The following is a 26773-nucleotide window of genomic DNA, read 5'->3' as shown; positions in this document are numbered from 1 at the left end:
ATAAAATGGGTACCTTAAATTACAAATGCAATAACCAATGAAAAATGCAAAGCAATCGAAATTGGCCAGATCACTCACCCTCTGCCCAGCATCCTTCATCCCCTGGTACATCACGAGCTTCTTCGAGTTCTCCCGGATGTTGATCGTCTCCTTGGCTATGCGAGCGGCCCACTTCTTCGCTTCCTTGCTGAGCACCTCCATTGCATTGTGGTCCGCGGTTACCTTGTCTATGGTGTCATTATCGCAAGGTTCGAACTCATACTGTATGTGTTGCTTCAAGACTGGGTAATAGAGGTAGCAGCATTGCATATTGTAGTCTCTCGTCAACTGCAGGAAGGCACAAGAAAACAATTGTAGAAATAGTAGAAATATGAATATAATCATACACGCACATTAAACTATGAAAACTCAGTTTGATTATTTTTAACAACAAAAATTGGCGCCCAACGTGGGGTTGAATTCCATTGAAATCTCACTTCTGCAACCATCTCACTTCTCGTATTATTGACATCAACCTCAAATAAATTTTGGGGACAAGATTGACAAATTAAATTTTATGTAGGGTAATTCCGGGAGAGATGGACCGGAGGGTGAGATCGACCAGCTCGTTATTTCTGAAACTGTCCGCTAGATTGCACCGGTGGCAGTGTTGCCTGGTAATGGCGGATGTAAGTGACATGCTGTGTTGTTTCTTTCTTCGTTGAGCAATTATTGTAGCAAAGATATCTTCTGAATTGAAATCAGGTAGGTCAAAGTATTTTTCACTATTTACACGCAATGGTATTGCACGCGTTGTCTGATTATGTTTTTGAACCAGTGTCTCACAGAAAGTGAAAATGATGTTAGAGGATTGTTGTCCGGTGTCCTAGCGCTGCTTACACCAACACAACTAACATGGCTGCCTGATCCATCTCTGCAAGACATTCGTAGAGTTGGACCACGTTGCCACGGGAGAGATGGACCATTCGTGTGTGAATAAAAAGTCAGTTTTCGGCAAATTATTGATAACTTTATATTTTTGAGACTGATACTTCGGAAATCCAATCGATATAAGGTGGTTTGTTTTTTTGGTAATGTAATCTGTCTATTTGGGGTGCCTCCCGTGCGGATGTATGTCGTCTCTCTCTCTGTGAGTGTGTGTGTGTGTGTGTGTCTGTTTGTCTGAATGTGTGTGTGTTCGTGTTTGTGTGTATGGGTGTTATTTTATTGTAGCTTTCTGTATATTGTATGTTCAGAAAACACACTGACGCATAAAACAAAGTAAGATTATTCTTAATATACACGAATACTAATATCGCTTCTCTTTGTTTCAGAAACATGCCAACCACGTACAAAAGGAAGCTGGATTCTACTAGAGGACACTGGAGTGGAGATGACTTGGTGAAGGCCATTAATGCAATCAACACAAAGCGCATGGGGACCAACGAGGGTGCAAGGTATTTTAATATTCCCAAACCCACTCTAGAAGGAGATTAAAAATAAATTATGTGTCTACGGGGCGTCTCGGTCCATTGTCCATATTAGAGGAAGAAAATGAACGGAAAATGGTGCTTCACATCAAGAAATTACAAGCGCATTGCTTTACACTATCACGAGATTCTGTTCGATCTATGGCTTTCCACTTAGCTCAACAATTGAACATCAAACATAATTTTGATTTGGAGAGTCAAAAAGCAGGGTATGATTGGTTGAAATCGTTTCTAGCTCGAAATACTGACTTATCAGTAAGAAAGTCAGAAAGCATCTCTGTCAATAGGGGTCTTGGGATGAAGAAAGAGGTTGTTTCAAAATATTTTGACTTGTTAGAAAATATTTTAATTGAACATGAGCTCATCAATAAGCCCGGGCACATCTTCAACGTAGACGAGACTGGCCTACAATTAAACGACATATCAGGAAATGTTATTGCTAGTAAAGGATCAAAAAATGTTAGTACTCTTACATCTAGTGAAAGGGGAGAGACGATATCTTTGGTTGCTTGTTTCAGTGCAGAAGGCATCTTCAAGGCGAAAAACCGAAAACAAGAATTTTGTGACGGTATGCCTTCTGGTTCAGAAATAGCCATGAATGAAAAATCTGCGTACATTAAATCCGATTTATTTTACTATTGGCTGAAAAATCATTTTGTGACAAGAAAGCCGACAGGAAAAGTTTTACTAATTCTTGATGGCCACGCTTCTCATTGCAGCTCTGTAGAGATGCTTGAGTTTGCCGAAACTAATGACATTATTATACTAAGCCTTCCCAGCCCCACCACCCATTTTTTGCAACCACTTGACAGGAGTTTTTTTAAGTCTCTTAAGTCAAATTACAATGCCGCATGCAATACATTCTTGATGAACAACCCTACATGACAGATTGAAAGATTTCAGTTTGGCCAACTGTTAGGTTTTGCATGGTCAAAATCAGCTACAGTGGACAATGCCCTGTCCGGCTTTAAAGCAACGGAGATTTTCACTTTAAATAGGTTTGCTATTCCAGACTACGCCTATTTGACGCCTCAAGAAGAGTTTTCAGGAAATAATGACGAAATAGGTGCGACTGGCGCACCGAGTGCTGTTGCATCGAGTTCAGGGCATCTACATCCTGCTGAACAATTGGCGGTCGCTGGAACTTCAACTGGAAGCACCAACATGTTCAAAGGGAGCAGTAAAATCAATTCACCTACTAAAATACTGAAAAATATTTATCCTCTACCTATTCTGAAGAAGAAAACTACCTTGCGTGGTAAGGCAGCAAGCATTTTGAAAATACTCAATACAGGGGAGAATATAGGTCTCCAAAAAAGTAATAAGGCAAGAAATGATAGGCGTGATAGTAAATCTAGCACGTCTAAATGTAAGATACCAAGAAGTTTACGACGAGAGAGAAATGACTCGTCAGGTTCCGAAGGGTGTTCTGGTGATGCAATTGTTTACAATGATACTAGCGACAGCGATCACAACCCATATGATTGGTATGAAAATGAATGTGCTGGGTGTGGTGAGGATTACAGTACAACTACCAGCACTGAAGACTGGATTTGATGTACTGTGTGTTCCCGTTGGCTTCATGAGAGTTGAACCAAGTATGAATATTAGTGTGACTTGTGTGGGAAGAAGACTTAAAAACTAAAGTAATTCAAATTTAAATTATAATGATAATATTGTATTTTGTCTCAACGGTTTATTTTGTGTAAAAGAAACAGCTCAGATGTACTATACTGATAATATAGTGTTTTAAAACTAATGAATTGATGCATTCCTGTCCTCAGTTTTCGGTGGTCCATCTCCCCCATAGAGCATGGTGCATCTAACCCGGAGTCATATGAGACCACTGGCATATTTTTTGTTATTGTTGTTAAAAAATGTTTTTGCTCCTTTCACATTTCAAACATTATCTATTGTTAGTATATATCGATAAGATACTGTGATTCAATTTTATCACGATTATTGCCGTAAATAACAAAAATATTGCAATTCTAAAAGAGGGGGTCCATCTCTCCAGGACTTACCCTATCGGAGAAAGCACTTAAGTCAAAAAATGCAAATTTTACAGCAGATAGCTATTTATGTTTATACTCTTAATATCAAACATTACAAACATGATATACATGTTGCATCATTGCTGGTTAGAATCTTCACACATATCCTATATTAAATTATAATTATTACAATATACCTAGTCTTACCATAAATACTGTCCCAACGTTTGAGGGTGGCTGTACTTCCAGCCGTACAAGCTAGAGACGGCAAGAGCGGTATCGTGAAGCGTGAGTCATTACTTGTTGAGCTGGTCAAGTGGAAAGTTGTCTGTTGTAAGTGTTGAAGATGGAATGGGATGAGTGCGATGAGTGTCTCGTACGTTACGCAGTGACCTGGGACTCCATGCCTACAAACTACGCAAAGGACATCTCTTGACAAGTGAACTGAAGCTCCAGTGGCTCCGGAAATGAAAGCGGTTACTTCAGTGTTACGCGGCAAATGGACACCGTCGAATCCTTTTCACTGATGAAAAAATGTTCAGTGTTGAGGAGACTTTCAATGCCCAAAATGACAGGGTGTATGCCACATCCTGTCGGGAAGCTGTTGACAAGGCCCCCAGGATCTAGAGGGGTCACCATCCTGCATCAGTCATGGTGTGGTGGGGTGTGAGCTACGAGGGCACAACGGATCCCCATTTTTGTGAAAAGGGGGTAAAAACTTCAGCCCAAGTGTACCAGAAGACAGTGCTTGAGAAACTATGCAAGAATCTTACCGACACCATCTTCCATGGAGAGAACTGGAGCTTCCAGCAGGACTCAGCCCCAGCACACAAAGCACGCACCACCCAGCAGTGGTTGGAGGCAAATGTTACTGCCTTCATTTCCACGTCAAATTGGCCCTCTGCCAGTCCAGACTTAAACCCTTTGGACTACAAATTGTGGTCAAAGCTTCAGGAGATGGCTTGCAAGAAGAGACATCCCAATATTGACAGTTTAAAGCGGACTCTTCAGAAGGCAGCTGCGGAGTTTCCACTTGATGTGTTGCGTAATTCCATTGATGAGTGGCCACGGAGTCTTCAGAAGTGTGTCAGTGCTAAAGGTGGCCGTTTTGAATAATTATTTGTGATTTTGGTTCATAATGCATCCATGCACCTCATGGTATTCTGATATTAAAATATCTCTCACCATTTTGTGTCCATTTACTTACAACTTTGGGACAGTATTTATGGTAAGACTAGGTATTATTTAATTGATTCAGCGTGAGTTAGATAAAAGCAACAGAAAATCGCAGTTTGTGACTTACGTACGTGCCTTTTCCCGAACACTCTAGGTAGGTAATAGAATTTTAGGGAGTAAAGATCCGACCGCAAAATTGGCATGTATGTGCATATTTCTATTGCACTTTAGTATAGTCGTTATTACTTGATATATTTGTTATTAGTTTCATAGCTGACCTCCATGGCAGAGTAGTTACCACAGTTCGCTACGATGCCAGGGGTCCCGGGTTCGAATTTAGGGCTGGACATGTGGGTTCTATTTGAGCGTCCCTGGCCTGTACACGGATGTAAGCGCCTCTTCGCTGATTCCTACGAATCAATCACCTTGCCGCGATTATTCCCCACTTCCAGATAGAACAAAGGCATAAACATGATTGGTTTATTGAGTTATTTAGTTGATTTTACTTCGCTTTTCTGCCAATGTTGGCTAATCGCGAAGACGATGATGAATGATGATACGAAAGAGATGATGAGAGAATCACAAACATATGTGAACAACACAGAACAAAGTTCCATAGAGGATCATAGCGGCCGTGAGTTCAGACACTAGAGACTCATTGGCCTGCAACATTGCAATTACCGAGGTGTACTACGTGGAAGTGAGACTGTCATTTGGATGTCTTCGAAAAGAGTCACCCCTTACACCTCTGCATAAAATATAAAGACAAATAAATTGTTATGCATCAAAATGGTATCCCTAACACTGCACCAAGCTTGCGAATCGAACCGTGCACGTCTTTTATGCACTGGTTGCCAACTTCGGAAAGCCTCTTTCCACGTCTTGCCGACCCAAGAGAGAGGCAACAGTATCTAACCTGCTCCACATCGATTTCCAAGCATTTTCAAATTTTGAAACATTGCCAGAAACGACACACCGATTCTTCAATATGATGCAGCGGCAGGCTGGTTGCGGTAAATGCAGGGAACTCGCACAGGGAACTGTTTTGTTGTTGGTATACTCCCGCCGACGAATAGGGGCCAAGGTGTGACGTCAAAGCGGCAGCAGAAGGTGGTGTGTTCACAGGATTGTCATAACTAACCTCACAGATCCATGTCTCAGTAACGACGTGCGCTTTGCAGAAGTAAGCAAAAGCCAAATGGAGTGCTTCCATTTCATATACAGGGTGGTCCCAAAATGTTTGAATTGTAATAAACACCGTTTATTTTTCTTAGAACCTTCCAAACGGAATTTATTTCAACATATGTATATTGACAGGAACTGACTGTCAATGGACTGTTGCGTTAGGTCCTGAAGATGAGACTAGGATTTTTCACAAACGCTTGAACAAGGGTGTAAAAAGCCCCGTGAGAAAGATTAAAAGTGCAAGGTTGTAAATGGACCTGTAGTACATTATACTCCCAAAAACCAAAACACTACTTTCTTCAGTCTCTGATGTCTCTGCAGGCAAAAAGTTTGGTTACGACGTTGTTCGTGATAACTACAAAATAGGATTACGTGCTGGCAATAGACACCATACTTCCTCCTGATAATATATTTTTCATTGTATACATAGTAATCACCTTGTATTCCATATATGCATACTACAAGTCATTATATTTAAAGACTAGCTATATTGGAATAACGAAGAAACCACTAAACTAATTATAGGAAATTATAACACTCAATCATGCTAGAATGCATTGCATTACATCAGTGAAAATGGGGATATATATAAAATATACATATAATTATTAAACCTTAAAACAAAGAACTAGGACATAAACATATGAATTTCAAACCAAACGGACAGTTTCAGTAAGATAACACGAAATAGACACATAAAAACTCATGTCTACGTGATAGAGTTGCACAAACAACATATAACAATAGAGTGTTCTCTTGTTGGAAATTGTGCATGTTGACACCAACAACGTGATTGATCTTACCTGCTTTTCTACTTCAAACAATAATTAGTACAAGGTAAGTATGTGCTTTGTACGTAGCAGGAGACAAATATTAAGTAACAATACCATCACTTGCTGTGCATGAAAACTCTAGTGAAATCAGATGCAACACAACACTAAAATGCAAATTAAAACCATAAGTACTTACAGACAAAGGGATTGTGTTCGAAACAAACGATTCAGAAGTAGCGTATTCGACTGTGATTTATTTGAGTTATGAAATCAACGTGGGCTAATCTTGTTTAATTACTATGTTAAAATCTAGTCATTCTCTAATTGTCAGGTAGAAATGCATGGAAATATCGGACGTAGACACTGAAAACTATATCCCAAGCATTGATTAAAAACTTTCGAATAGTGGACGGCGTGAAAGAAACAATAGTAATTTATGGAAATCCAAGGTAACAGCCAGCAAATGTCTATTGTGGAGCAGTATTTGTAATTTTTTGTGTCAGTCAAACATATTTCTTAAGAAACAAAAATATCCTTAAATTGTTGATTGAAAATGAAAACCGTGCTGGTAAAAGCTCCTTTGCCAACACACCTGGCTTGAATGTTAACAATTTCAATTTTGAATGATTTTTGTTGTACTTGCAGAAAATATCTGATCATTTCAAACCATCTGGATATAACGAAAATAATAAATAAATGAATGAAAATTTTCTGCAAAATTATGTAGAAATATATTAAGTTTCATGCACTGTAAATTTGATTCGTTAAACTTAGAAGATTTTTTTTTATATATTTATTAAAGTACTGTGCTTAGATTTGATTTTGATTTGAATTCAAAATTTTGGGTGCGTCAGCACTAGGCTATTTTGCACCTGTCACATATTGCGGGGTCCAGCCTCTTATCATAACTAAAATAACATAATTGTTGTATCGTGTAACTAAAATATTAAAATGATCTGACTTCGGTTAAAAACTGAAGCTGTAAAGGGGCACTAAGCACACATAAGAACAAAACACAGGACAACACATATTTATACTGGCCATTGAGCCAGTCGCCAGAGTCTCTTTGGTCTGCAAAATGCAGTCCAGGTGTGCTACGTGGAAGTGAGGTTGACAGTTGGGTGTACTATGTGGAAGGTCACCCCTTCGAGTTTTTATAGGATCCTAATCTTTATGTCCGAATAGTGGACATTTTTATGTTCTCTATCGGTGTTTTCTTTTAAGGAGAAGGCCTACTGTATACTGTTCAGACAATTCAACCTTGGAGCATTTTACAAAAACACTTTATAAACACTTGACACCAAACGCGCGTTGAAGGTGTTCATACTGAAGTTTGAAGTACATAAGATTTCCAACCACGCGTGAAATAATTTTAAATGCATTTTCGAACACATTGTGTACAAATATGATTAAAAATATTTTTTTTGAAAACAATAGAAAACAGTGTCTTTTTTACACTGTGCACCATTGGAATCCTTATTTCATAAATGGAATATTCCATTACGACAGTCTTCTTAGCTAGCACAGTGGTTAGGTTATGTGCTAAGAATTCAAGGTGATTACTATCAGATATTAGGTAAAGCATGAACGTGTTCTATCATCTATTTTATCAATTCATCCTCAACGTAGTTAATAATAGAAAGAAGTTGAAATTAAACGTTATAAATAATCAAACCAAAAGCCACTAGCACAAAATTTTACGACGATATATGAAGAAACATTTGAAGATATCATAACTCTCTTATTGTCTATTTTTATATTAGTTATTAATATACTGTTACTATCCTGGTGCAAAATATATATGTTAAGATATTCTGTGCCCAGGAAAACAGAATGTTTCTGAATTTTCACGAAATTTATAAAATGCTTTAATCAAAATTAATGCTGATTAAATTCGGTACAATGAAATGCTGACGACAAGATAATTTCCAGGGTTTAGCACCACATTGTTTCAGCTGAAACAATATATTTTAGAAATCAAAAGCGATAGTAATTTTTTTGCGTTGTGTTCATGTATCTGTAAAAGAAAAGAAAGTATTTGTAACGCAAATAATATATTTGGAAACGCAAACTACCTTGGGTTTATTAATTTCCTATAGTCCAACATACAGAGCATATTTCGGAACGAGTAGTATTTGTTTTTGTTATTAAATTTTTTATGAACTATACGGAATGTTTCTGCAAGTAATTGGAAGCAATGACTGTACAATTGAAAATAAAATTAATTGTTTTAATGTTTGGCCGGCACAGTGAATGTTTTGAACTGTTCTTTGGTCTATTCTGTAGGATTGAAAAGTTACAACTGAGCTTTTGCTCTTCGCCAAAAGGAGTAAATGTACAGAATGGTTTTAGAATTTATTGAAAGAGTTATATTTCCTGTCTATTTTAACGTGAGAATCTTTTCAACACATATGTGAAGAAAATTGGTATAGATTGGAAAGAGAGAAGACTTCTAAGCAACTTATACATGAATCAACGAGTTAAAGTGAGAAGAGGAGACCAAATGACAGAAGGCTGTGAAATTGGAAGAGGAGTACGACAAGGATGCTGCCTATCGCCTACTTTGTCTAATATCTATTTAGAAGATATAGTGAAAAATTGTTTCCAGGGCACAGGAGGTGTCAAATTGGGAGGATGAAGAATAAACTGCATAAGATTTGCTGATGACATGGCATTATTCGCCGAGGATGAAAGAGCATAAATAGTATGTTAGAAGAGTTAAACAGCAGCTGTGAGCAGTATGGGATGAAGATTAATGTAAACAAGACAAAAGCAATGGTTATAGGACGGAAACCAAGGAATATTAATGTGAGAGCAAACAGTGAAAGAATCCAGCAAGTGGATAGCTTCAAGTACCTCGGATGCGCTATAAGCAGTGACATGAGCTGCAAACAAGAAGTGAAAATGAGAATCGCAATAGCAAAAGAAGCTTTCAATAGAAGAAAAAAATGTTTTATGTGGACCCATGGACATAGGTCTAAGGAACAGATTAGTGAAATGTTTTGTGTGGAGTGTAGCACTATATGGTGCAGAAACCTGGACGTTGAGAAGAAATGAAGAGAAACGACTCGAAGCTTTTGAAATGTGGACATGGTGAAAACTGGAGCGTGTAAAATGGACGGAAAAGGTAAGAAACGAAGTCGTTGGTGAAAAAAGATCTATACCGGAGACCATCAAGAAGAGGAAAAGAAACTGGTTAGGACACTGTCTAAGAAGGATCTGCCTGCTAAGAGATGCCTTGGAGGGAATGGTTGAAGGAGGAAAAGTCCGTGGAAGAAAGATATATCAGCTTATGGATGATATTAAATTAACTGGGTCGTATGCTATTACGAAGCGTAAAGCAGAGAATAGGGAAAGCTGGAGATTGCAGTGAAAAACCTGCCAATTAGGCATAAAACAATGAATGAATGAATGAATGAATGAATGAATGAATGAATGAATGTGCAAATGAAAAAAAAGTGTGTGGAAAGAGTCCCGTCTTCTTACTCTTCGTCTACTTCTGTTGTGTTATATGCTCGGAACGTATCGCTCTTATTATGAATATTTTCACATTTATATTCATTTGAGCCAGTTGCTCATCCTGGTACAGTGCTAGAACTTGTAGGTAGTGGCATGGTTAGTAACACACGTTAGGTATTATTCCAGTAGTCTTCCCTATTCGATAGGTTCGAATTGCGGTTGAGAGTTTCGGGGAGGGGAGGTGGAGAAGGAAGAGAAGTTTCTCTTTTCGCTTTTCAATATTTAAATATTATGACCTAATCGATAACAGCCAATTCAAATTATCACATGTGCGCCCGGAAAATCGTGTGACGTCACGTTGAAATGTTCTTAGAGAATTAGAAAGGAGATAATTGGGAGAGAAGGAGAGAAAATTTAAAATAAAAAATAGTCAAACATAATGAGAAAGGGAGAGAAAGATATAAGAGAAAAGAGACAGACAGACAGGCAGACAGACAGACAGACAGAGAGAGAAATAGAGAGATTAGAACCATCTGAAAGAGGGCAAAGAAAGAGAGAAATAAGAGAAAGTCGATGGAAGAGAAAGAGAGTGCAGGAGGAATTTGTACGAAGTTAATCATAGAAATATTCAAAAAGTGGAAGTAAGCAAGAAGGAAGTTTCTAAGACACGGAGAACGTGGGGAAAATGCAATACGAATGTATGAATGAAATTAATAAAAGTAAGCAGTTTATTCCATATTCCTGCAGGGTCACCGACCCTTCGACACTCCATGCGGGAGCCCATGATTAAAATGCCAGTAGTGACAGACTTTAATATTTATAGAAGAAGCACATGTTTGAGTAATCACCACTATAGTTCCACGATTACATATTGATTTCAGTAAATATTTGTCAGGTCAGCAATAGTTATAACGTTTTCTCTTTAAAGTAATTCCTAACCAAACCTTTGTGAATTAGAAGAAAACAACGATAACTTAAAATTTTGTTGGCAGAGTGATGGACGGGGACTATCATTTACCTGGTGGGAATTTACTGGTTAGGAAGAAAATATGAGGGAAGGAAGGGAATTATATGGTTCCCTCTTCAATTTTACGCCACCAAAGTCCGTCTTGAAACGCCTGGAGGCAAATAATATTTGTGATGCCTAACATCAAAGTAACGGGTAGATTATAAACTGAACCGAATTGATAGGATATCAAAACTGGTAGTTTTATATTCGGTGTAGTTTCTTCATTACTGTAAGTTCCCCAAAACGTAAATGAATCCGAAATCTGCACACCGTTGTTCTGGTCCTGAAATTATCATTGAAGTATCTTGCACAAATATTACGAACATGGGAAATTTAATTATTTTTGTTCCTAATCTCTGTGTGTCAAAACTAAATTTAATAAAAAATACTGCTATTATCAGACTACATATATCACAGTTGTAATTTTGAATAATATGCAATCACAATTTATCTCAATTCATGATGAATGACTGTATGTCAGTCCCTTTGACGTAGGACGCTAAAATTTTTTTTTTTTTAATAAAATACCAAGGTTTCATATCGTACTATGTTATAAAATATTAATGCACTGTTTGTTTATTAATGTTCAAGTTACAGAATAGTTTTTGAACGAAGGACTTTGCTCTATCCATGGTTTCATGAATTTGTGTTTTCATTTCTGTATGTCAAAAATATTGGTCATTGGGTTATTACAGGTAGAGGATGCATAACATCTTTATTGGTAGAAATTATTGAGCTCTTGCGTGAAAGTCGCTCACTGATGGCTCTGATGTTCTTGCTTCTTGAGCCTCCTCAGAGAGCTGCCGATTGAAGAACAGCTAGCTGCTCTTATGGTATCTGGATCGTGCACCAAGATATTTTTGGCATATAATACCATGGATATTATACTGCAAGAAGTTTCACAGTTTCCAATGCAAATTCACTAAAACAGTGGACGTTGATACAGTGATTTGACGATAGTGTTGGCAAAATGGCCTGCATCGTTTGATTAATTCCTCGTTGATGTCTGTGATTTCGGCTGTCTTTCTTATGATCCTGAAGGAATCGGCGTGCAGTGTTACCATCATTGTTTAGGCTTGTTAGCAACGATGCTCATGGAGAGTTTATCCTAAAAGTCCGTTCTTCGGGATTTCGTTTATGCTTTGCCATCTCCACGAGCATGTCACCTCTTGAATTTGAGTCGATACGACACGTGAAAGAAGTACTCAAAAAATCGCATCCATGTATGTAGGATTAACAGTCCGAAGAAAAATGACCCAGTATTTGCTGTCAATATTGTTCATCTCTGCCGAAGAAGCGACACAAATGTAGAACATCTGAGTGATTGATTGAATTGTTGTTTTAAGTCCACTTTGTGCACAGAAAGGCTAATCTGGACTGGACCTACAGTTTAAAGTGGGATCCGAACCACTATGTGCATCCAACGGGTATCGAACCCGGGACCCCTTGATTACAAGGCGACAACACAATCACTGCGCCATCGGGGAGGCCCCACCACATCTGAGAAGAGGATGATGCACCGCTCGCTTCATGAAAATTAATTTGTGAAAAAACTTCCAGATTTTCCCTGTGTTAGCTATGAAGAGAGGTGTATAGGACTGAGATACTGTACAAAGGGCGCTAGGAAAGTTTTGCAATGTGACGCAACCAATGGTTGCACGTTGCCACAAGTTCACGCGTGTTGAGACAGGTTCTAACCTGCACCATAGATGGCAAAGGCAGAATACCGTGCAATTTTGCGGTACAACTTTGAGCATGGTTTAAGTGTTGATCAGTGCTTGGAAGAAATGACACCTGTGCTAGGAGATGATTGTCCTCATCGTACGAATATATTCAGGTGGTATCGGGAGTTAAAGAAAGGAAATTTCAGCCTCGAAGATGCTCCAAGGGAGGGACGCCCAGGCTCGTCTGTCACCAAGGAGACCATCGCTGCTGTCAGGAAGATGCTGGAGGTAGACAGGCGTGTGACCTATCACCAACTAGAGGAGTGTTTGAATATTCCTGCACCTTCAATTCATGCCATTCTGGACAACCATCTTGAAGTTAGAAAAGTTCGTTCCCTTTGGGTACCCCATGACTTAACAGATGAGCAGATGCTACGACGTGTTTCATGGTGCTGGAAAATGCTGAAGAAGTTTGATTGATTGATTTAGTTTATTTTACTTCGCATTTTGTGCCTCTTGGCTACTTTGCGAAGATGGGGATGAGTGATGAAATTGATGAATGGACATTCACAAACAACCAAGCCCGAGCGGGATTCGAACCCGGGACCCTCGGCGTCGCAGCGCGACTGAAGAAGTTTGAAAACGGAACATCGCCCTATGTTAAAAGTATTGTAACAGGTGACGAAACCTGGTTTTACTATTATGACGTGCCCACTAAAGCCCAGAACAAAGCTTGGGTATTTGAAGACGAAGACACACCAGTGTCAGTGAGAAAATCACAATCTGTGAAAAACAGAATGGCGTGCGTGTTCTTTACAGCTAGCGGGGTTGTGGAACGCGTGGTGCTGGGAACACAGAAGACAGTCACAGGGAAGTGGTACATTGAGGAATGCCTGCCAAGAAATGTTCCAGCACTCAGAAACATCCGTCCATGCTCAAGGCTCAACATGTGGTTTTTGCACCATGACATCGCTCCTGCACACCGCTCCAAAGTTTGCACCGATAATTTGGCAGGTTCAGGGATGAATGTGATGTAGCATCCTTCCTACAGTCCAGATCTCACTCCATGTGATTTTGCACGGTTTCCTCACGTGAAGAACAAGCTCAAAAGGAGATGGTTTGCCTATGACGATGACCTTCTAAGGGCATGGGATGAGGAGTGTGCCCAGCTCCCTCAGGAGACGTGGAATAGCTGGTTCGGCTACTGGTGTCGAAGAATGGAGAAGTGCATAGAGTGTGGTGAAAGATACTTGGAAAGATTGTAAAAATGTAAGCCGTATTGCAAGTGCCCTTCGTATCTGGTCTCCAATGTATTCCGATTCTGCTCAGTTTATGCTAAATACTACTTGGTACTTACCACCACTTTCTTTCCCAGCTTTTCTACCAACATAAGCGAGGCACAAAACAAGTCAACAGTTCTGTTAGATCATTTCTATTTTGTGTTCGAGTATATTTACCACGGATTTTGAAAAAAAAAAGAAAATTTCGTCTCTTCATCTGCAATCTTGGCGGTTTCATTTACAGACTAAAGTTTCGGCAAGATTTGTTGCCATGTCTTCTTATTTCTTACTTCGGCCTTTTATCATGTCTTCTTCTTTTCTTCACTGTTTGGGTACAATTATTCATTTTGCTCAGCTGTCGTTCAAAGTGAGCACATGACATTGTATCTGTGGAGTATGATTTACTAATATGTTGAACTAGGTTAGGTAGCTACTAGACCTGATCTACTATTATTTTCCTTTCCCCCTTTCTTTAGAGAGGGAGAGATGGTCAGATGGCCATCACCAGTACAGCTTGATTTTTGTTGCTTAATTTGCTTATGTCCACACCCACCTTATTCATTTGATATTTAAACTGCAATTTTACTTAATTAATTTTGGCATTTTGTGAGTTCTTCTTAATGGATCCAGTTGTCCTATATTATGTATGGTAGAGTTAGGATTATGATGTTCTTTATTTCAGAATGTGATATTTTCTCTTATTACAAAGTCATATAGCGTTTCCTGATGTAACATTTCCCTGATTTATATATTAGAAACATAGCTATCGGCATTAGCTATTAGCTATTCTTAAGGTTTTGTTTTGTATACCTTGCAGCGATTTTGTGCAATATGGATACACTGCGATACTTAAAAAAAGTCATTTGCAAATTTATCAACACACAAAGGAAAGCAAGCAAACCCTTATAGGGCAGTCATTAGTTGCTAATGCATATAAATCACGTGATTTACTACTTCTGAAACGTTTATTTTATGCTACGATGAATATACACATACCAAAATACATGTGCGTTCCGATTAATTTCCTTAGCACACGCACAAAGAAATAGAGGGATAAATACTTTAAAGAAATAGTAAATAAGGAGTAGTATTACCAAGACAAAGAACATAACAAAAACAAATGCAAGCAATATTTTTTTTCAGAGAAAAAAGGGGTGGTAGGGTACGTCTTTTCATGCTGGTTTGGCTCCTACCCTGAAGTGAAGTAAAAAAAGGGGTTAAATGAAGCAATTTCTTTTTTATTTGTAATTATGATCACACTAACCTTGAAGTAAATCTTCATTACCAATCAGTTGGGAAAACGGGTTAAGCAAAGAAGACAAAGAAACGAATTAAATTTCTCTTTTTTTTTCAAAATAATAATAAATTTTTATGCTTATTTTTTTTTTATTTAAAGAAATAAAATTAAATTTAAGCACATCAAGAAAGATAAGAAGCACTCAATTTATAAAAAATGTTCCTCTCTGATGTTATCATGAGACGGCAAGTGTTGTAATTTGTTTGTAGAGACTTCTGCTACCGACTTCCAGCACTTTCAATGGTAAAATGGCAGTAAAAATCACAAAATTTTTAAAAAGACAAGTATTTCACAAGTATAATGATAATAATTATAAGCATTCTTGAAGCAGTATAGGATCTGGAGGAAAATACAAAGAAAGTGCCGGAATTTTATTATGTGAACCATGCAGCTTTTTTTACCTTTCCATATAAACACCCATTTGTTCAATTTTATAACTGTAGGCTTAACCTATTCGCACTGCAATCTTTAATGCAGCCAATTAAATAAAGTTTTACTTACAAAAGCACCAAATTACTGGATAAAGTACCAGAAACATGAAAAATGGCACAAATAATGGTACTGCATCGAGTGGTAGAGATATTAAAATTTAACTAAAGTGGTTGTTCTATATATATATGTATGTATGTATGATGTATGTATGATGTGTATATGTGTGTGTGTGTAAATTTGTATGAGAAATGTGATAAAGTACATAATTTATATAATTCCATAATAGAAAAATAGTAAAGGGTAGATAACTCGGTAGTTAGAAGAAAAACACTAAAGGAAAATAGGATAATTAGAAGATAATGGAATAGAATAATAGAAACTAGGAATGAAATATAAAGTTACAGAAACAACACAGTGTAAGAGGAAATTTACAGAACAAACCAAAGAGATAGAAATAAGTCACAGAACTTATTTGAAAAGTAAAAATTTAGAAACAATAAACAAAAAGTAGTTAACGTAAAAGCAACGAAAATTACTGCTGATTAAAGGCATGGAAAGGGAGTATAATTTTAAGAACCTTAAAAGATAAAATATATTGAGTAGATAAAGACTATCGAAAGAAAGGGGGAAGATGAGTAAAGCATTGAGAAATAGAACATAAGATATGCTATAGAGAGGAAACACGAAAAGTAAAGAGAATAAAAGGTAAATTAATTGACTTTTTAAATAGATTCTCGTAGAAATAACAAAAGCTCCAAAATGGGGAAAATGGACAAAGCAAGCCAAATAGCAGAAGAAAAACACAAGAATGAGGAAGTGCATTCTAATTGCCCTTGTCATTTATCTTGGCCAATATGTCGATAATAATTATCTTTACTTCAGTTTCTCCCTTAGTTACAGAAATATTGTTATGCAGATGAATATCGCACAATTGATCACCGGGGGTTTAAACAATTTTTCATATATACGTATTTAGATTTTCAGGAAATAAATGTACAATGCAAGAGTAGGTTGATAGGCTGATTTCACACCGAAGCGAAAAGTGACACGTGCAATGTGCTACTTATAGACGAATCAATTGAATATAGGCTTATGTAGCACATTATTTCACTGTTACGTGAAAGGTTACAATTGTTGCTTAGTTTTCAGGTGACAGGTGCCACGTATTGCATGTTATTTCATTGTGAAAACATATCTACTTAGAAATCAAAATCGAAACATACATTAAAGTAACCTAAAATTTTATTTGCCAGAATACTGCTTAAGAGGAACTGATGAGAAAGTGAAAATCATATTTGTGAAAGTATTGCATGTGCCATAAAGCTCTTTTAGATTACGCTATTGACGTTCGGGCTTACTAATTTGATTCTTATGAACTTCGATATCGGAAAGGCAAAAAAGTTGCATTATAACAAAATGCTTTTCATGTCATGCTGATCGAGAAGTGTACTTTTAAGAAAGAGATACTAATAACTCTATGCAAATCTGTTATCACAAGAGATTTGGCAAGACATTTACAAAATACACTACCATGCTATGAAAAACATTTTGTACATAAGAGTGCAGGGATACAAGTTCAACATTACTACGAAAGGAACATAACATACATATAGATATATATATACACACACACACACACACACACACACACACACACACACACACATATTTACCTTACACGATATATCTACATCATCCTTAATTTTAAATTCGTTTATGACATATGAATGTGAAAAAATACATGTAAAAGGACAATTTGACAGTACATAGTAAAAAAAAATTGCTGGTAGAGATGCCTGCATATGTTCAACTTCCCCCTCTCCCGTTGGTGGACTGAGGCAACTTTTGGATTTTTACATTTGCAGCCTTATTATTCTATCCATACATTAGGTAGTTTAAATTTTTTAAAAAAAATACATTAAGTAGCCTCAACAGACAAGCAAGGGAGCACATGGTACAAATGATATATACATAAAAAATGGGAAATAATTTTGGTTCAATGTCGTACTCTGGTTAACTTAAGTCTTTTTTTTGTATCTTCTTAGTTACTGGCGATCATGAAAATGAATTATTAGATGTAAAAACGTGGGAGAGACAAAAACGCAATAGGATTCGAAATCAGGATCCCCACCTAATGAGTTATGTTAACCAATACGATTGCCCGCGTATTTCATAGTGACATGCAAGGCTATTAACAAGTTTCGAGAAAATATATTCATTCACTTACAACCTAAAATGAAATTTGTGTAGTAAAAGTGTACAATGCGGGGAGAAAGAAGAATGTAAGTGAAATCAGAGAACAGCAAAATACAACGAATTAATAATACTAACAATTAGAAATTATTGCTTCATCAAGGGACGTACTGACTGATTGATATGTGAAAGTGACTTTTCTGAGTTCTACTGTCTGCAATAACGAAATACGACAATGGAGAGGTTTAGTATTAATCGATGACATCAAAAGGAATGAAAGTGGTAGTAGAACATTTGAACACTGGCTCTCCTTGATAGATCCTATGTGTCCATTTTCATCACTGTTCGTTTTCGCTCTGCACTACAAATTGTTCGGGACTGTAATACCCCGGGTTCTCAAGCGGTTCAGAAATAAAGGAAGGTTGGGTTAGTTCTAGGCATGATGTCGAATGAGGTGAAGGTCTTTAAGACTTTGCAGTACTTTCATTGAGCGAGTCTTCTGGAATGCAACATGATGGTGTTTCTGAGGGAACAGGACGTCGACAGAATAGTGTTCCTCCGGCTCTGAATGAAGGACGAATGAAAGAATAACTAAGAAGTAAACACGTAGATTCATCTTGTACCAATGGCAGTTGACTTTGTAGTAGGATTTAAAAAGGAATCGTTTGTCACCAATTTGTGGTCTTCCCGATGGGTTAGTGTTAACGTCGTCGCCTTGTAATAAAGGTTTCCCGGGTTCGTTACCAGGTGGAAGCACATAGAGGTTCGGATCCCACTTTAAACTGTTGGTCCAATCCCGATTTGTTCATGAAATGGTCTTAACACAAAACCTCAATCAATCATTGTTTCAGATGAGTACTGGAAGACTACTGCCCACTGCTAGACGATTCATGTGCAAGCTTGAATCTTAGTGCAAGGCTAAGTAGTACTAGCAAGGTTTCTAGCAATAGACGGAACTAAAAATGAAATATAATCAACATCATTGCTATATCACGAATTTAATGCACATCGTTTAGGCTGTTTGAACACTGACTAAATTGCGACTACCAGTCTATTTGAGATGTTCACTGTTTGTAAACAGTACTACCAATGTAACTGTTTTATCACCAACTTAGTTGTGGCTACTGCCCGTTAGTTATGATTACTGCCTATTTGGTTAATTCACAGCTAATTCCTTTGAGATTGCCACTCACGATTAAGATTACTGCTACGTGGTTGGTTTTCCATCAACTTATTTTCATCTTCCATTAATTTGTTTTGATTATTGCCCAGTTTGTTAATATCATATATATCACTTACTTATTTCATTGCTTGGGATTATTGTCAATTTGGTTGTTTCACACAAACAACTAAATTGGAGCTACCGCAGAACAGATTACTGTGACCCCTTGGTTGATTTATGCGTATATATCGCCAAACTCACTTGATGCTACTTTCCATGACCTGGAAATGATTGTGACTGCCGACTTGGTTTATGAAAATCAGAGAAAAGGAGTCATGTAAGATACTAAAATGAAACATGTAAGAAATAAGTTAAGAAGGAAAAGTGGAAAGAAAGGAGACAAAATTTGAAGGGATTAGTAAAAGTAAAGAGAAGACGGAAGGAAACTTAGTAACGCAAGAAGAAGGTAAAGGGATATGAAATAAGGAAAAATATAAAACATGGAGAAAATTTGGAGAATGATAAGGAAAATAGAAGTCACTAACAAGAAATTAGATTATGAAAAAATAACCAATGAAATAGGAAATTAAAAAAGAAGGAACTAACGTATCATCGTACATCAGGTTTAAACCATAACAGAAACCAACAGAATAAAACGAAAATAACAAGAAACTTAATTGCAAGTATAAATCATAATGTAATTTTTGTAATGTTAAGAAGAAAAAGAGATAGTTTTTCTTGTATCTATGTACGCATTGCTTGCATTGTAGAATTATTTTCCTGTAGTTTACGGTTATTACAAGCATAAGAAAACAGTTTTTCGTTGTGACGTTTCAGGAGAACACACACGCCCTTCATCAGACATTTATTTTCATTTTGACTAAAAATACAGTTATAACAATGGTTAGCAATTTTTTCAACAATTTTCTCTTTCATTAGAAAAATGGAACCTACACTGACAAGGTTGATTTTCTTTAGAATTCCAGTTTATTTTCAATAATTCCTCCATTATTTGGCATTTGCTTTCATGGGATCAAAAATAGCGAATAAAAATAAATGTATAGTAATTCTAGTCGTCGTTAAGGGGTCAAATATTCATTTAATGAGATGTTTTGAATAATTATACTCTTGTCAAGGTCACATAGATGTTTCCCAGGAGGGTATCTAGAGACCCCTTCCCCCATAAGACCTTTCCAATCTATTGGGCATTGAACTTCGTCCAATGCCTGCTTGATATGTAATCCGCTCAGCATGTGTGTCATTTCGGTTGTCTACCTTTTCCTATTTGTGAACCACAACCTTTACAACCTTTCTTATTCCTTACTGTACAATGATTACCATCTACTTCTTCTAGGCTCACCTGCTGCGCTTGGTCCCGTATTATCCCGTAGGAATTTTGTGTAGCAGAACACGTCAGGAGCTCCGTCCTACCAATGAGAAGAAGATACTCTGCTATCTTCTCGAACACATTGCTTTCCATGGACTGCAAAGAGAAAAGGGGAAACAAAAATTAGTTGCTTGATACATTAATGAAAATAGCATTTTGCATTATACAAAAAAGGTGAAAGAAATTTAGGATGTACATGTACTGTTCATTATGCCAGTGAAACACTATTAAGAACATTCTAAAGTATGTTATGGTTCAAAAGTTGAATGTTTTTTGGCAAGTAACTTTAGAAATCAATCCATAACAAATTGCGCCCGACCCTGTGGCCGAGTGGTTAGCACATCGCGCTGCGACGCCAAGGGTCCCGGGTTCGAATCCCGGTCGGACTTGGTTGTTTGTGAATGTCTATTCATCAATTTCATCATTTCATCACTCATCCCCATCTTCGCAAATTAGCCAAGAGGCACAAAACGCGAAGTAAAATAACCTAAATCAATCAATCAATCATAACAAATTGCATAAAGTAGAGCATGTTGTCGTGTTTTACAAAATCCGAAACTCAATATGTTTAGCTTCTAACTTGAGTCATGGAAGTGCATACATTTGTTATTATTTATATTATATAGATATCCGTAGACTTGTCTTTGTTGTTTTTTGTATTTGTGGGCAAAAACTGACCATGACTGCTCTAAGAAACCAATCAAGTAAGTGGTAAAGCATAACTACAGTTCAAACAACAATAATATAAGAAAAACCATATTAACAATAAAATTGATAATACTAAAAATCTACAATACTCATTGTAAAAACAATATATATTTTTTAACTGTTCATTAAAAATATGTAGGGCTGGGAAGTGTCATGTGTATGTACGTGTGACGGATTTTCTAAAATGACACTCAGTCAGTCCATTACATTCATCAGCAAAGGAGAAAAAATAGTTATCTTATCCTGTCAACTCGTTTGTCAATGTAACGAACACTCCGAACATGTTTGAAATCTTGTTGTAATAATCCATCAGGAAACGCAGATTTCTCCAAGAGTAACCGCAGAACCATTCGCAGCAATTTTCAATTTGCTATAATATGCAATTTGCCTGATATAATAGAGAAATATCCACTATATCTCGTCATGTCGTGTTAGGTATTGCACGAGGATATTCGTCGATCTCGCACCGTGGTCGTGCGGTCTAAAGCTTGACTGACATTCGGAAGCGCTGCAACAGAACGGAACAGTTTCGCTTCCGGCGTCTCACTTCGAGCCGGAAATTCCGTGATTCGGTTCTGCGCGTTTTCCTGTAGTAGTCGTTAGTTACACCCTTTGATTTCAATAGAAGAAGACAACAGAAGTTCTGTTGCCAGATATTTTCGTGTTTCGCCGCGTCAGGCTTTGGGCTTGGGCTACGGGACGCGCTGTTTCTCCCCGGGGAATTGTAACAACGTTCTCCTGAGATATCGGCCAGTATACGGGACCGGAGTTACCCACCATCGTAAGAAAATTGGAGAGATACGAATGAGTAGCGTAACCCGGTCATGGAAACCTACAACAACGACTGGGAGTTCGGAGTGCTGACCACACGTCACCTCGTAACTGGTTGAGGCACGTGTGAGTAAGGCCAGAAGTCGGTAGGTAGCCCCTGGCCTTACGACTGTTGGACCACGGGTTATTATTAGGCTATATTAGTCGACAGAGTTATTGGTAACGTGAAGAGGTACCTGAAAGGCACCAAACAATCGAGAAGCAGCAAAAGGAAATCTTAAAAATTAGAAAAATGTAGTAAACAAACGTAGAATACTGCCTCCCCATACACTGGCTCCATTTCCCTGTGGATATCTGTGGCTGTTTGTCCTTTGCACCATAAAAATCTAATAACACTTCGCTGCTCATATGGCGTGGACTTCCTGAGCACTCCGGCCATCTTTGTCAACTGATAACCATGCCGTGCCATGAAAGAAATCGGAAGTTACAATAGGGCCGTTCTAAGAAAAGCCTACTGCATCGCTCGTATATCTCGCTTTTGTAATAACATTTATAACAAGCTAGAAAAAAAATTAGGCTCAAAGACTTTTCGATTTGCCCTCGTATAAACATTGCTTTACATTTTTAACTGATTGATTGATTGATTTAGTTTATTTTACTTCGCGTTTTGTGCCACTTTTGGCTAATTTGCGAAGATGGGGATGAGTGATGAAATGATGAAATTGATGAATGGACATTCACAAACAACCAAGCCCGACCGGGATTCGAACCCGGGACCCTTGGCGTCGCAGCGCGATGTGCTAACCACTCGGCCACAGTACATTTTTAACTGAAAACGAACAAACCATATAATGCTAACTTTATAGAAGGAGACGGTGGAGCCTTCGAACGTACCATTATGTTAATCATCGTTGCGTATTATCATTGAAAATATTGATCTAGTTATCTTCAATCTCCCATGAAATTAGTGTACCTAACGAGTAATAAGTAACATAAGCAACTTCAGTTGAAAAATAAATATCTGGAAAACGCATGTGGTATGAATTGCCAACATTGTGAAATAGCGGTGGTGTAGGATGGCATATTCGACGACCATGAATGATTCATTGGCTAGTAGATGACCAATAAAACATATATTGAAATAATCAAACAAAGAAGAGAGGATGTTGACGTGGGGAGTAAGATTTTATTTCTGATGCGAGTTTAAAAAATCTGAAGTTGTGATTTTATAGTCAATATCAATCTCCAAGTATTTCCGGAGCTAACCAAGCCAACCATCAGTGGGCACCTTGGTTGACCGTGAGAATATAAGGTGGCTGAAGCTAGTTGTTGAACACACCACTTCCACTTTAACCCACATAAAGAACGCGTGAATCTTTAGTGCCTTAATGCCTTATTGTGGAGCAGTGTTTTGCAAGCAAGAACGTCGTTGAATACTCATCTGCGAGCAAGATCGTTTTGAGTACCCATCAGGGAGCATGAATCTATGGTGACCAACTTTAGGCAATGAATTTAAGGGAGATTTCCATCTTAGTTTAATGCAGAGTCATGTGTTTCCCTAAATTTACGTGTTCCATTTCCTATGATATTGGTTGATCGATTGATTGATTTTTTTTTTTTTTACTTTACTTTTGTGTCACTTTTGTCTAATGCGAAGAAGGAAGTGAGGGATGAAATGATGAAATTGATGAATGGACACACAAACATCCATGCCCAGGCCGGGATTCGAATCAGAGACCTCTGGCGTCGTAGCGCGATTATGATATTGGTGAGAACGTAATGCATTGTTTTATGCAGTGTTTCGTTCACGTGGCGTTTGTTACTTACATGTTGTTTTGTTGTTTAAAAATGTATGTACACAGTGGCGGAGATTAGGTGCTTTAACTGTGCTGGTTGGGGGGCAAGGATAGTTTACTTTCTACTGACTGATTTGGAGATAAGCGTATTGAAAATGGAATTCGGGCAGATGAATTTGGGTCAAATCCACTAGTAGACAAGGCTTAGCATTAACAGACCATAGTACAGGGACAAAAAGTGTGTATAGGTGGGGGACTGCTTCCCATGCCCCCCATACTTAATCGCCGCCTCTGTCAATACATTGAACTAATATGATATGGTAAAATACCGTTCCAAACCGGTCACTTTGCCTTAAGAGTCCATTGCAGAATTTTTCGTAGATACCTGGTGCTAACATGTTAAATTGCATCATTTCCTCTACATACAGACGTGCACTTGTAGCACAGGTGTTGTCCCTGCTGCAGCAAAAGTAGAACATTTGCGTAACTGATTGAAGATTTAAACTCGACTTCGCAATACGCTCGGCTTTAATGAAATTCCGACGAATATCGAGCATCCTAATGTATTGCAGTCTCATAGCAACAGTATCCTGTTATCTTTCAGAGTAGAACCAAGTAGATAGAGATTTTTCAGCACCTCAGAGCTTGAACTTACATTAGCGTCTACTTCTGAATTGAGCAGGCCAACGATTTATTGAACGTATCTCAGAAATATGCTCATTTGCAATGCACTTTGCTTCTTGAAGCAGCGTGAAGAATGCTGCATAAACTATGAAATGTGTAATGTAAGTTCAAGCTCTGAGGTGCTGAAAAATCTCTATCTACATTTTGTTCTACTCTAAGGCAAAGTTACCGGTTTAGAACTGTATTTTACCATATCATATTAGTTCAATGTATTGACAGAGGAGGCGATTAGGGATGGGGGCATGGGAAGCAGTCCCCCCACCTATACACACTTTTTGTCCCTGTACTATGGTCTGTTAATGCTAAGCCTTGTCTACTGGTGCATTTGACCCAAATTCATCTGCCCGAATTCCATTTTCAATACGCTTCTCTCCAATGCAGTCAGTAGAAAGTAAACTATCCTTGCCCCCCTGCCCCGCACAGTTAAGGCACCTAATCACCGCCACTGTGTGCATACATTTCTAAACAACAAAAACAACATGTAAGTAACAAACACCACGTGAACGAAACACTGCATAAAACAATGCATTACGTTCTCACCAATATCATAATCGCGCTACGACGCCAGAGGTCTCTGATTTGAATCCCGACCTGGGCATGGATGTTTGTGTGTCCATTCATCAATTTGATCATATCATCACTCATTTCCATCTTCGCATTAGCCAAAAGTGACACAAAAGTGAAGTAAAAAAATTCAAATCAATCAATCGATCAACCAATATCATAGGAAATGGAACACGTAAATTTAGGGAAACACATGACTCTGCATTAAACTACATATCTCCTCAACCCCTGACTCTAAAGTCACGAAACAAAATCCAATCTCTAGAGGAAATCATAAGCTATGAATTTGGTTCAGTGACTTTAGGACGTAAATTACATAGTTTCTTACATATTTGCTGTTTTATTGTCAGAAACCAACTTTTATGCTAATTCTAAAAATTAAGGAAAATATTTGAATCTTTCTAATTCAATTAAAATTTATGGTAGCTCTATCAAACAAAAAACATAATTTTGCAAATGTTCTGTTCTTTCATTTTGATTATGTTTACGTTTTGTGTACAATGCACGGTTTTCGAGATATGAATTTTTTTAAGTTTGTAAGTTGAATTTTTGCCGCCATTTTCCTCTACTTTACTCTCGGTAAAGTTTACTCGTACCAACAAGATAGACTTCATTGTTGAGGAATGTAAGCAAGAATTTTCATCTGCCCACATATTGTTCAGGATTGAGCAAACATGCTCAACGGAAGTGGATGTACACGCAACGGCGAAAGAAACAGTAGGCGAATTGTCCATCACCATATTCATTTGGTCTGTATTACACATTGTGAGGACAATGAATTGAAATAATGACGTCGATAAGCAGATAACCAACTTAGTTTCATTGCTTACAGCAACACAGTATGTAGAATAGAAAAGTAATTAAAATAGTGATGGACAATTTTCCTACCATTATCTTTGCCGTTGACTGTACTAGGCAAGCGTAACACCATTTTCACCGCTTTCAGAAAGACGTCATACGTTATGTGGCCCACTTAAACGTACCAAAAAATCTGTACCCATTTATCGGACAAATTAACCTTATTTTCTGCCCAGTCTTTTTGAAGTTGTGTTACGAATGCTCTTGCAAATTATCACTGATCGAACAATTTTGTTTCATTTTCTGAACTAGAAAATATATTAGCATTCACTAATTTATTAGGAATTGCCTTGTGAGTTTGTGTCGAGACGCAGAAATTTAAATTCATGTTGCAGGCCTGCATTCAAACTAAATGCTTATATAATATATTTCAAAATCGCTTGGGTCATTTTTACGAATTTGATAGGAAGTCTGCTTTCCTGGCGTAAACATTTATTGCGCGTAAATTTATTTTAACTGTACTTTTCACAATTATTATTATTATTATTATTATTACTATTACTATCGCTATTTTCATTATTTTTATTGTTTAATCTATTTCTATTTGTATTTCAGTCTTCCAAGTATATTCATTAGTATTACTGTGGTCCCAGGTCTGTATTGAAATAGGTCAAAATTTTATATTATTTGTATTAAAACCTAAATAATCACTCTCATGGGAATTTTGTCGACCCAAAGTGTCAATTTTTCCTTAAAATTGCTAACCTTACACGTTTATATTAATTTAGGAGTCAAATAGCGAGCTTCTGATTTTTGCAGTTTTTTTCGGCACTCTGGATCATTGTGCAATGGGTTGAAAGTGCGTCGACTTCCCGAAGAATGAGTACTGACCGAAAGGTATGAATTATCTGTGTGAGGCAAGAGGGACTCGTTTGTCTGAATGAGGTACAAGACGGTCCATTGTTACTGAAC

At 37.6% G+C, this 26773-nt stretch overlaps 1 protein-coding gene across 1 annotated transcript in view; it reads right to left on the bottom strand.

Annotated features, from left to right (window-relative positions):
• The window catches only part of nwk (FCH and double SH3 domains nervous wreck), a 431276-nt gene that overhangs the window by 118128 nt on the left and 286375 nt on the right, over positions 1-26773 (bottom strand). The window contains exons 9-10 of the mRNA XM_083126323.1: positions 20454-20576; positions 79-327 (exon numbers count right to left, since the gene is read on the bottom strand). Of these exons, the coding sequence (XP_082982449.1) occupies positions 79-327; positions 20454-20576 (372 nt within the window). The remainder of the gene's footprint in view (positions 1-78; positions 328-20453; positions 20577-26773) is intronic.

The sequence above is a fragment of the Lepisma saccharinum genome, chromosome 8 (assembly GCF_977018435.1).
Source record: "Lepisma saccharinum chromosome 8, izLepSacc3.1, whole genome shotgun sequence".
NCBI classification, from domain to species: Eukaryota; Metazoa; Arthropoda; class Insecta; order Zygentoma; family Lepismatidae; genus Lepisma; species Lepisma saccharinum.
The sequence above is the reverse complement of the archived record's forward strand: the minus strand, read 5'-3'. Positions and strand labels throughout refer to the sequence as shown.